The following is a 13614-nucleotide window of genomic DNA, read 5'->3' on the forward strand; positions in this document are numbered from 1 at the left end:
TAAAAAAAAGCTATTTGCTCAGTAAAACAGGTGAAAGAGGCAGACTGAGGCTGCTCTGCTTTTTACATAAAACCCAAAGCATTCAGAAGTTTGGCTAATTAAACAGCAGGTTAATATGTATCCTAGAAAAACAAGCATTTACAAACATGGCTGTGTCACAGTGTGCTGTTGCTGTGGGGAGCGGGTTCATTGCCTCATGCGATTCGTGTGAGTTCTTGTCTGTTCACTATTCAGAGATCGATAGCATATGTGCCGGATCAGTGAGATCAGCGAGAGCGGCTAAATCCACACGTGACGGCCAAATCATCCTGTACACCATCTGTGTTAGAGCAGGGCGGCACATACTGTACTGCCGGTTCAATGTACACCCAGGTTGCCCCTTGTCTATATTCAGCAACACGTACTGTACATCTCGTGTGGTGAGATTGAACATGTCAAAGTGAATGATCATTAAATGGTTCAAGGTGAATAAAGGAGGTAATTTGTTACTTAGTGGATTTGTTACATAAAGTTTAATTATTGTTGAGACAAGAATCTTTTGAACTGAACTCATTCGGAAACTTAGGAAGAACATTTTTATTTCTTTATAGTCAGAAGTGTATGTTTCCAATGTGAGAATAGGTTTTGATAAAAGTGTTTGAATTTCATGATTTTCGGCTGAAAAGTAGAAGATTCATTTAAACTGACTTTAACCTGGATTTTAATCTTCCTTCTCATGAAGAAGTTGATGTTTTCTGTTGCCAGAGGACACTGATCACCAGATTAGAGTAAACAGGGTCCTCTGGTGGTGAGGACAGCACATCAACAATCTATCACTGTAAAATTCAAATAGTCCCTCGACACATGATCAGTGGTGAGAGCTCTGTGTCATGCAAAGCTGGAAACTTTGCGCCTGGAGAGATACACATAAATATTTCTGTCAACCCCCCACAGTGGGGAACTGTAGATGTATTGTGCAGACTTGGGCAACAGGCTGATTGGATGATCCCACGACTGCTGGGAGGGACGTTTATAACAGAATAAAAACAGACACTTTGTCCAAGTTTGTCTGTGTGGCCCAGAGAAGCCGATTTCAGCCCTAGTAAGGGCCCACAACGCAGTGCAGAGTCAACTTGTGGCCCAGGTTCACATGACGAAGGTAGCGCAGGCTGCAGGGAAGCACCACGCTGTACTTTATCCCATGAATAAAACTTGTGTGGCTGTGTGACTGATTAACTTCTGGACATTGATTTTAAACGAGATCAAAGTCGAGACTTAAAAGTTCACTCGACATTGGAAAAAAAACATTTGACTGGGTCCACTTAGGGCCTGGTTATGGTCTCTCAGAGCCAGTTACTGAGAAATGCTCTCCAACTGCATTGGAAATTGGATGTGTTTGTTCAAACTAGCCACACTGAAAAGAGAAATTAAAGCTGGCCATCAGAGAGCTGAGGACGAAGGGGGGAGCTGCAATATCATTTAAAAACAGGGATAAAGGTGTACACTGTCAGACCATCTCTCCAGGGAGACACTGATTTGGGTTGCATTACAAAAAAATAGAGCCACAGAGAGAAGCACAACGCCCTGAGAGGGGTGAGCATGTTGGTGTCGGACAGTCAACACGACAAGAATACGATCGACACAAACAGCCCCTATTAACAGACCTCATTGTGTAGTTATGGCGTAGGATACTTTCCAAAACACCGTTACATAATTATGAGATCTTGACCTCCAGTTTTTTTCTTCTGCGACTGCAATGCGCTTCTGTAGTTTCTGACGCTCTCTGACTATCCAACACGGTTCAGAGAGGACATGAATCAACCTTTACTTGTTCTGGAGCTGTCAATCATACCACATGGTCATCATTGGCAGATTGATTTTACTGAATATTCATTACATTGTAGATGACACAACTTCTGTTGGCTTGACTCGACCAATTTAGCACTGCACCACCATAAACAGGTTTTGGAGGCCTGGTCAGAACAGAGATTGAGACATCCTCACTTTAACTCCTCAGGGTGGGTCAAGAAGAAAAAAACACCACCAACCTTCAACGTATATAATTCTCCAAAACCAAAGTTTGCAAAGAGGGCTTTGTCAAAAATGTAGAGGTCTCGACCAAACCCTTGGGACAACCCGATGACATCATCAGGGTCATTTTCTCAGACTTCAAACAGCTCCTTCCGAAGCAAAGAAAAACCTTCTAGGCCTTTCACAGGGTGAGGAGCTGCGTAACTAACCTCTGTGTGTAAATCAGTGGAGTGACGCTTTCAAAGTCAAACTCTGCAGTTCATTCTTGTGGTCACGGTTGATAAAACAACTTTCGACAAGGTATCACTTCGTCTTCACGTTCTCTACAGAAAGACAACGAGTCACAGCAGAACAGCTTTCAGCCACTGGTCATGTGTCGAGGGCCTAACCAACTTTTCACCTGTCTTTTAGTATTCAAATTTCATAAGTGAGAATAAGAACAAAATAAAAAATAGGATGATAAGTTCTAGCTTTTAGTGTTATAGTTTTTCAAAGTGTTTTACCTCACTTGGTTTTCATGTGATAAAAGTTGGATTATCTGCGTGAAGGAAGCGCTAACTCTAAATGGTTGTACTTCAGCAGAGGGTGATGATGGACTTAAGGCTGTTTCTCAGTCTTTTTTCCCCTGACAGGATTATTATTATGAGGAAACATGGACTGCTTGTTGTTTTTTTTACTTTTGGAGACTGTGAATACTGGCTTTCTAATCTACGATAAAGTGCAGTATCAGCATTAGGATATCGGCTACACTCTAACAATCATATGTGGTTTAAACCTGTGGGGCTTGAGACTGTGAGTGTATGTTCACATGGGTCTTACCTGACATACTGGTGGGGTTCAAGGCCAAGACGTCATCCTCAGAGCCTCCTCAGACATCTGGGTACCTACCAACTGAATACAGAGACAAGAAACCCTCAGTCATTAGGTGTATTCTTTCCCTGTATACACTGTAACAGCTCACAATAGAGACACTTCTACACATATCTTGTGAGTATTTTGTGCTCACAGCGTGTCCGTTCCTGCTGTTCCATTTCCAAAAACAACTAAAATCATGCGTCAAGAGGAAAACGTGCTGCTGTGTAATCAGCCTCTTCAGCTTGATAAAGCAGTATGAAAGACGTGTTTGTTGCTTCTGTTCTCATCACTTCTGTGTCATCAGTGTATCAAAGGGAATCTTATCGGGTGTTATGGCTCTTTGCCTCAGAGTGGGGGGACATCTAGTGGTCAAACAATGAACATCAGTTCACGCAAGTGTTAGGTGGTGATGAACAGCATTTCATTTTTTGACACCTGGTTTCTGTCTCCTATTGCATTATAATTGATTCACTTTGGTTTTGCTGCCACTTTTAACAGTGATCTGCAAACACAAGAAACTTTATGCTGCAGGCTATCTCTGAACTGAAGTTTTTGGATTTTATTTTTTTGTTAGAACTTCCTTGTTTCACTTTCTTTCTCAATATGCTTTTCAAAACGTACAAATACTTTTATCGTTGCTTATTCTCACATTATCCAAGTGTTTGATCGTCTCCGTTCATGAAGGAATATTGATTATTTTTTAATTCAAAATTATTAAACAATAGACAAACACACAGGTATCTTTGATTCATAATGAAGGCAGTCTGTCTCAACACTATCCCAACGCTACTGCACCTCAGTGGTTGAGGACGAAAACAGCGGTTGTTTACTCTGTATTCTAAACATTAATGGATGATGAAGTAATATCAAAACATACAGTATATTTCCCATTATTGGCTTCAGACATTTCACTTTTGTTTCATATGATGAGACTGTTGAGTTCTTAAAGTGCTAAAAAAGAGGATTCTTAAACATACATTACCACGGCGACTGGATAGAAGTTTAAGTTTACATGCCACAGAGCACTTTGTCAAGGCAACACTTTCTCCCAATGCGTCAAATAATGACATTCCCAGGGTGTTGAATACTGATCTTTCAGTCAGACGCACAAGATGTGTGTTTCATATCAATGCACAAGGTGCTGTGCCTTACATATAGGCACAAAAAAAAAAATGATGTGGTTATGGTTGTGAAAAGAGTTGTAGTTTGGGTTAAATGTGACATGGTCGCCATTCGGTTAGGGTTAGGCACAAAAACTACTTGTTTAGGGTTTTGAAAAGATCATGTCTTTTCTTTATCAGTGACCTTTAGTCCCAGCTAAAAGTCCTGGGTTTGTTCAATGCAACCATTCCTACACAGACTTTCCCCTCTTAGTACTTTGTCACATGACCTTTGAAGCCTGCCTCATCACAGTGCAGAAGACATAAAAGTACTTTGTGTTTTACCTCTGACGCCAACGGCTGTGACAAAACAGCATTATGTGATGCCCTGAGATTGAGAACAGTCTGACCTGGTAGATTCTGGTATGATGGTTGCATTCTCATACATGTACCACTATGTAAATAAACTTATAGACAGCAATTTTTCTACCACGGGCAGATATACTCAAGCCCACGGATTTTTTTTTTTAATCTCTATTAAGGCAATGGAGGAAGAATGGCTGAGATGTGTGGCATATGTCAGTAACGGATTTTCCCGTTGTTGATGATGACTTTTTTCCTCTCTCTTTTATGTTCTCATGTATATCTTATGGCTGCTATGCATATTAAAATTAAAGTAATGACAACATTAAAAAAAAGATTACTTGCAATGTGTGAAAGTTACAAATGTTTTTTGTCTTGATTTAAAAAAAAAAAAAAAAAAAAAAAAAAAAAGTTAAAAAAAAAGTTCTACATGTTCATGAAATATGTGCAGACCACAGATTTGTCGTCATATCTTTGAAAATGCCGCAGGGATTACATCATCAAACAACTTTTGACACAGTTAACCACTTAATTTTAACAGAAGGCCTTACACACTGGGTAGGAATAACGTTTAAGATCACAAGGTCACATTCCTACCGCTCTGAAAGGAGCTTCTGTTTGGCCACAGTTAACTTTAAATCCTCCACTAATCAATTCACTAATGGTGTGCCTCAGGGTTCAATCCTTGGTCTGGTATTCTTCTTCATTTAGGTATGCCATTTAGATAAATCTATCAAAAACACTGCATCAGACTTCCTTTCTATGGGCATGACTCTCACGTCTATTTATTTTTCTTCAGTTAACCTCAGAAGCTATTATCAGAGGGCCACGCTTATCCAGTGATCACAATTCATAGAAATCAAGGTCGTATCTTTGAACAAGCTCAATATTCACTTTAACATATACTCCGTCCATTCTTATTTCCTGCACCCTCACTACATTTTGTAATTTTGATCTTTTGTCGGCAAAGAACGATGAAACTGTCAGTCATGCTTTTCTTACATAAAATGCTGATGCGGCTGTACTCACTGGACACCAATATAGCAAGTAGTAATATTACTACAACTCGCTAAATGATATATATGCAAATATTATGCAAAATAAGAACACACTGATAAATCCAATAAAAGTATTTTGCTTGAATGCACACATAAATATTAAAAATGTGCAAAAAAAAAAATGCTGCCTTTTATTATACAACGCAGCATCCAACACTGGGTGCACTGCCTTGTACACACGCTTTCCCCGAATCATCGGTGCTGACAGAGCAGCAGTCAGGAGAATAACTGAAAATTAATAATTAATCAACAGCGGTAGGGCAACCAAGGCTACAGCGGCAGATACACAGTTCATTTAGCAGTTTCTATCACAGAACCCCACTGCAGCATCTCCTCCTTCGCCTGTCAGACTGTTACTGTATATGACACACAGCAGCGTCTCCACAGAGACACAATGTACATCTGTCTGGATCTATAACTGGCCCCGGTAAGCTGAGAAAACCAGGAAACTAAATGTCCTTGGCTGGCTGTCCTTGCGAGTCCACCTCCACACACACACACACACACACACACACACACACACACACACACACACACAAATGGTGTAGCTGAAGCCACAACATGAGGACTCCATCTGATCGCGATGATAAGTAAGTGGGGGTGAGCCATGTGTTCACAGAGGCATGTATCCTCACTGTGTTGATCAAGCCTCTGATCCAAATCACATGTTTGTGTTGTTGTACTGGTTTTTACTTGCAGCACTTGGACAGAAGACATTTTTGGATCATTTATGAGATTAAGCATGAAACGTCATGAATTTCATGACGTTTTTAGAGTATACAGTAAAAAGGTTTCACTAAATCATAGTTAATGCTTTGTGAAGTACCCTTAAAAATGGAAACTCAACTTGAAATGAGGAATGTGAAATGAAAACTGTCAAACTATATAAAATGTGAGCTCACATGATCTGATTTAAACTCTGTCATATTTTGGGAAATATGTTTGTTTGATGTTGATCAATGATCAATTTAGTCTCTGGCATATTGGGACGACACTAGAAGTGGTATCAAGTCAGCGCCAAAATCCGACATAGTGTACACTGGAGGTACTGGGTGGTAACAACAACACACCAAAACAAACACCAGGAGTCAGGCATGCAGATATTTAGTGTTTGAGTCAGATGATGGGGGACAAGTTGGAGATGACCAAAAGCTTGTGTGCAAACTGTGTCACAGAGAATTTGAAACAACAGAAGTTAACACCTCAAACGTATGTAAGCAGCTCAAAAACAGACATCCTGACCTGCACACACAGTTCAAAGTGAGAGTGAAGTGAGAGAGACATTATTTAAGAAAGTGAAAGTTTTCTTACAGCTCCAAGGCTGTCCCTTGAATGCTGCAGTGGCCATTACAATCCAAACTGTCTATTCTCATCATGCTCTGTTACATTAGGCAGAAGAAGAACGTCAAAACTGAAAAAAAGGAGAGAAAACTGTCAGGTTTTAATTCTGTTGGACAAAGATGATACAGTCTCTCACAGCAACATGAGATTGAGTCATTGAATCTATGTTTTTCAGCTAGAAATGCAGATCACAGCTGCTCAGAGGAACAAAGGCTCTGTACCTCTGTAAATCCAAGATATCTAATTAACCTGCATCTACCCGTAGGCTTTTTAAAAAAAAAAAAAATTAAATGCTGCTTTAATGACACAATTTAGGAGTAATAATGAGAGAAATCTTTAATAACTCTAATCTGATGGATCAACTATTAAAACAACCACTCACTAAGATTTCCACAGTTTAACTCTGCCTACATGCTGTTTCAAAAACTATGCTATCAACAAGTTAGGGAAATGCAAAAAGCATAACTGTTTTCATACTTCCGTTGCACTGGAAAAACAGCTGGCTTGAAAAGCATTATGGGAAACTCTGCTTGGGTTTTTACCCTTGAGAGCATTTAATATCCAGGCAACAGCTGGAGAAGGCCTGAAAGTGGATTCATCCATACAACAGGTTTGTGCAGCTCTAATGAGGACACAGACAGGCAGAAGGAAGCCCAAAGATTTTCTGGCTAGAGCAAATATGAAGAAAGATGGAAGAAAACAAAGTACACATCGACTGAAACAATAAATGAGTTCAGGTCACAGTCGAACACTTGATATAACAAGATGCAACACATACCGAGCAAAGTGAAACTCATCATGGGGGATATTTTTTATAAATAACCTCCTATCAGATAACTATATCATAGACAGTCTCTATTGAAGCATACTGGAGAAGACCAGTTGGCTCAAAATTAAACCGGCTGTTCAGGACCAGTGTGTATCACTAATTATTGAGTTCCCAAAACCAGATTCTGGATCTGGTTACAAGTTGGTAAAATACCCACATTTGTTCAGCCCGGACGTTGACACTTTCGTCATTTGATTCTCAGATTCATTTTTTCACACTGTAAATTTCTATTTCTCTTTACCTGATGATATCAATGTTCCTCAACATTACAACACAAGAAACTGGCAATACAAAAGTTTTACATACGTTTGAAATGTCAAAAGAAATAACATTCAGTCATCTGTAGTTGCAGACCAGAATAATGTGATTTTGTGCTGCCATTGCTGGTGTTACACCGCAGGACACGGGAAAGCAGCAACGCGGCTGAAAAATGAAGCCAACACAAAAGTACCAAAAACTGTATTTACTCGAGTGGCCACTTGAGGCTGGCTCTAAAAACTAGTCAATGCCCATAGATTCCCAATTTTAAAATGTCCAACTTTACAGTAGAAATAAACATGTTTACAAACTGGTGTTGGTCTTTATTGCTTATTTTCACACTTATGACAACTGAATGGAAAAAGCAATTATCATAACTCACCCATTTAAACTATATTCAGGCTTAAAGTGATGCATAACTAAGGTCAGGGCTGCTTTCAGAGACAGTTGACCAGCTGCCCACAGGATTCAACCTGAAACTGTCAGCTGGAGCCACGCAGACAGACTCATGGCGCTCAGGCTTCACTCTGGACGCCTTAACTCCACCCATGCACCTCCTTGTGAACATCCTTTTTCATTTTCTGCAACTCAGCAGTGTATCGGCTAACCAGCCTGCAAACTTACGTTAGCGCTGCTTTTTTACTAAGTGAACCTTTGTTTGGCAGTTTAACAAGGTAAGACTGCAGCATATCGAACTGCCAAAACAGGTACTTCTCCACCTACTGGTCATCACTGCTGCTGGCTCTGCAAGTGTTTGTCCCTTTTCTACATTCCCATTTTAGTTTTTTTTCTTTAAACACAGAACTCTCCAGCAAAGTGTAGAAACCCTAAAGGTTTATGTTTGTTGTTGCCACAAGTTTTAATTAATTCAACTTTATTTCTGACAAATTTAGTTTTGTCCACCATTTTAACTAACTGATGGGTCCAAATACGACAATATCTATGATGCTCTAATTGTTATGGACAAGCAACCAGTAAGAGGTGCAAATTGAAACTGTGGGATACTCAAACCATCTATTGCTGTGGTTGTTGATCAAACGTGGCACCACAGCTGCTCTATCAAACCCAACAGTGTAAACTTTCACGCTCGCCTGCTGTTAGCAGCTCATAGCAGATATTTTACCTCAGTGACTTGATGTGTCTGGTTGAAATACACCCCGGGAGTTTTAGCTAATTTCTACACCAAAATGTTGGTGTTTCATTTCATAGCACCTGACACTTTTTCCATTCATCCTAAACTGTATATATTTATTTTTATTTTTGTGTATATAGTCTGTGTGTGTGTGTGTGTATTTATTCATTGCTCTTATTTTTTACTAAAATAATTATTTTTATCTATCTTATTTTTATGTATAAGTATTTGTAAATGTTTTCATATTTTGTGCACCTTTTTTGTGTTTCTATGCTGCTGTGACGACTAAATTTCCCACTGTGGGATTAATAAAGTCTAAATCTAATCTAATCTAATCTAATCTAATCTAATCTAATCTAATCTAATCTAATCTAATCTAATCTAATCTAAAACTTGGCAGAATGACTTTCTCTTTCTTTTGCCCTGGCCAGGAAATAACCTTCAGAATAGACGAGAATTTAATGGTTTGGTCTCCCAGGGAGAGTTCAAAGCAGAGATAAAAAACTGTGTATTTGAGCAGTGAAATTGCTAGTCCTGAGCTATATTTTGTTTTACAGATCTGTTGTCCCTTGTTTCATGCTCAGTTTTTTAATGGTCTCATGTCGGTTTTTGTCATGCTCAGTTTTCTACATTGGACCGGTCTACCTCAAAAAAAAGTTAAATAAAACAAAGATAACGATGATTCAAGAAAATGAAATCATGTGAATTGATGGTTGAACTGAGACTTTTTTGCTGAACCAAATTGCAGAAGTGCTCCAGCTGTGTTTAACCTCACATTTACTGCGAGAAAAAAATGATCCGGGGCCGCCCAAAAGAGCCCATCCCACTTCTCAAATGTCTGTGCTAACGCATGAGGGACAGAGGCTGGGGCTGAAGTTAGATAAGAAAGAGACTTGAGCAGGAAAGCTTATGTGGTGTTTGTTTGAGTCTGTGGCAGCTGCTGTCTGGCTCAGTGAGAGCGTCTCTTTTGCCCACCACAGACTTCCTAGATAAGAAATAAACAACACTGACCGCATTGCATTTTTGAGACCAGTACTGATGTCAATATTTAGGAGTTTAAATAAATCCAATCACAATATATCGGCAGATATAAACACATTCAGTATCATCTGTTCTTCATTGTTAAATCCCAGTAATAAATGCAACCTCTCCTTTTTACTGCGATGCACAGTTGGCGAGCAATTAGCAAACAAGCATGACACAGACATGAATAGAAACTGTGGTATTTAACGATCAAATCTAACACTAATTTATTCTGTTAATTTGTGGTGTTTTGGATTTTCTGGAAAAAGTGTTTACATTCCCGACCGGCTCAAATTAATGCAGCCAGTCAACTCACAAAACATAACTTGAAGGCAAACACGTTGTTTTAGTGCAACATAATCTGATGCATTTCAGATTACGGAGTAACACTGGTACCCTGCCGATGACAGAACGGATACCTTACTGCTTTATGCTAGATTTGATTGAATGTATCGAATAAGGTCTCCATCTATTTAGACTTATATGTTCTTAAAAGGTAATTTGTTTAATCAATGCATAATATAATATAATAATTATTATATTGAGACCTGATATCTTAATTTTTTTTTCAAAGGAGAACACAGGACATGATGTGATCGACAAAAATACAACTGTTGCAGAAGTATGAACAAAATTTAAGGGGTAAGATTGTGGTTATACTCTATAAAAGGTCGACACAAGCTGCAGCCCCCCGTATCAAAGTCATAATGCTAAAAGTCAAACTCATTCAGAATTGAGTGGAGATGTTGCATCTGTGATCAGGTTTCTATAAAGTTGAATCCATAGCTGCTGTTAGTGGCATACACAAAGGATATTTAAGATAGGTCTTTGGACATTTTCATGGAAATGCTGCTTGGTAATCATATTTAAAATCTTTCCTTGCATTTTAACTTTTAAGCTGTAGACTAAATTTCCCCTTAAATAGCATCCAGAAATTGAGTCAGTACCAGCTCCACATCTGAACAACCAGGACTCTACGGATCAAAAACAATTTATAAAAAAGCCCCCTTGTTTCCATCACAAGCCAACGAGAGATCTGAGAGGCGAAAACTAACATTTTAACTTTTGCTTCATCAAAACTGTAATTTAGAGAGTAAATAACGTCCTTATAACAATTAGTCAGTGACTCTGATGTTATTGAACCTGTTCTAAAAAAGTTCAACTGTAACTCTCCCAAATTTGAAGCAACAGAAATGAAGCATAACAATGCTAAATCAATTTAAATCATCATAGTATAGGCGGCCATTATACTGACTGTGCAACCTTCATAAAAAGGTTATGTTTTGTTCACAGGTACGGCCTGGTCTCGGTGCAGAGACCTCCGGGGTGGAAAGAGTTCATGTACAAAGGTTTGTATTACTGATCAAAGAACTGGACACTGTTGCTTCATGTCCATCCAAGCAGCTGAAATGTGTTTATTTCATGACATGTAGACTGATGCTAATGTGGTGAAACTGATTTGAAAAATGTTCATTCAGTCACACCGACTGTAGGTGCGCCAACGGAGGCATTTCAGGACAACCTGATTCCGTCAGACACAAAATCCACAGATGGCAATTTATTTTGGATGAGGGTGGGGGTGGGAAGATCATACAGCTGAGTGCTTTTTGTGGCTCTCTAATTGCCATTTCTGCACATTAGTGTCCCAAATAAACAAAAGTGACAATAATGTACTTCCACCGCAGGCGTGAATTAGCTGCAGTGACAGAGAGCAGGGTTGCTCCTGTCCAGCTTTTCCCTTCTCATCCAGCTTTGGACATTTTCTGCTCGCCTGCTCACTCAATCTGACTTTCATACTTAAAAAAACAGAGAAAGTGGCTGAAGCCTAAAATTTGTGGCTCTTGGCTGGACAGCAAGTGCAGTTTGAATCCTGTCAAGGATACAAAAAAGAGCTTGATGTCAACTTCTATAGTGTCAGCTTCATGGATTGATCTGAACTTGGAAAATTGATGGCTTTAAGGCAAATGAACACAAATACCTTCACAAGGCTGGTGAATTCAAGGCATTGGGACAACAATATTCAACATCCTGAGATTATAATGGGGACAGAAGAGGTTTAACCAAGGTTACCGAAGAGAAAACATCACATTTATTCTCTCCTCAAGTACACAGGAACACAACCTGGAAGACACAGGTGCACCGCCCGGGCATAGCGCTGCACTGTGTCTCACATTTTCTCGACTCATACTGTATGTGCACATATTGATTTCCAGTCATGACTTTCCTGGAACAGCTAGAGGACCAAATCCAGAAAGAATCCACCCTTTCTGCCTGATGAACGACGATACTTCATCTACACACATCAACACACGATAAACATTAAACATGGAATTCCAAAGTATCTGCTGAGAAATTTTCCAGATAAGTATTATGAAATACTAATCCACTTGGGTTGATCGATGTGTAGAAGAAAATATATTAATCTGATAACAATATTTTGAAAGATAGAATATCTTTACCACACATTTGGGTGTGGTGGAATGATTGAGGAACAACGAATGAAGGTGGGGCTCAATAAAACCAGATCTACAATGAGTCGATATTGGCTGATATGTGAGGAAAATTCATTGCTTTCTTCTTTCTGGTTCATTCGTGCTGTCTTACGAAGACATACTTCCCCAAGTACACTAACAAATAGTGCTTTCACATGTTTGGACTCTTACTTGTGTACTACTTGAATTTTGGGTCGTGTTGTTTCAATTCGCACACTGCTGTTCTGCACTGACAGGAAATAACCTCATCACGTGAACACATCACCTGCCAAAATATCTGCAGCTTTAATTATTTTACCCAGAAATGAACATGTTCTTGTGTCCTCTTTTTAACACACTCAATAAACACACAGATTCTTCTGTCCAGCAGCAGTGAAAAAGAAACACTTTGTGTTCAGGAACAGCTGCAGCTTCCTGAGACACCTTAATTTAGAAATCGTTTATATATGTGGCCCCGCCCCTTCCTCTACGTAGCCAAGATGGCGACCGTTTAGGGTGGAAAGTGCCCAGAGTTTCACACTTCTTTGAGTGCATCATCCTGGTACTTGTAGTTCACTGCATGTTTCTGTAGTTGACAGTGTGAACAAACTGATGCACTCATAGTAGTGAGTGTTTGTACACAAGTACAACATCTGGAACACAGCATCAATGTTGACTTCTCTTTTCAGCCTTAAATTCAAGTCTGGAAATTAGTTGTATCAAAAAGGGAAAAATATGTTCGAAATTTGGTGTGAAATAATATAACTTTTTTCCAAAGTAGTTTGTGCCAGCATCTTAAAACAAGACAAAATAAGAGATTACATAATTCAAAAGTCCTGAAAGAGATTTACTGTATATTGAAAACAGAAGAAACACTGGCAGGTTATGCTGCTTGCAATAGAAAAAATACTACTGAAAAAATTGGCTAATGGATTGGTTCAGACAGGCCAATTTATTTATATTTTAGTGAAAGGGGTCTTCAACGTTTTTCAGGCAATGGACCCCCAAACTGATAATGGAGCAGGGACCCCCTACTATATATATTGTATAAAACTGGGTTTTATATTAAGCTGGAGGAGTGCAGGAGGCTTGGAAGGACATGTCCAGGCTGGTCTCGCTGTGAGTGAACCGGTGCCCAGCTTGAGAGCTCCTGTGTGTCGCTGAATGTGTACAT

The 13614-nt window shown here is 39.3% G+C and overlaps 1 protein-coding gene across 4 annotated transcripts in view; it reads right to left on the reverse strand.

The window, feature by feature from the left end:
• thrb (thyroid hormone receptor beta) overlaps positions 1 to 13614 on the reverse strand; it is a 117223-nt gene that overhangs the window by 28417 nt on the left and 75192 nt on the right. For all 4 annotated transcript variants that reach the window (XM_069176397.1, XM_069176395.1, XM_069176396.1 and 1 more), the window contains one exon: positions 2830 to 2901. In XM_069176397.1, coding sequence (XP_069032498.1) covers positions 2830 to 2836 — 7 coding nt within the window. In that variant the 5' untranslated portion in view covers positions 2837 to 2901. The remainder of the gene's footprint in view (positions 1 to 2829; positions 2902 to 13614) is intronic.

Source organism: Embiotoca jacksoni, unplaced genomic scaffold, assembly GCF_022577435.1.
Source record: "Embiotoca jacksoni isolate LCO1_2020_lvr unplaced genomic scaffold, fEmbJac1.0.p SCAF_7, whole genome shotgun sequence".
In the NCBI taxonomy this organism is placed as follows: domain Eukaryota; kingdom Metazoa; phylum Chordata; class Actinopteri; family Embiotocidae; genus Embiotoca; species Embiotoca jacksoni.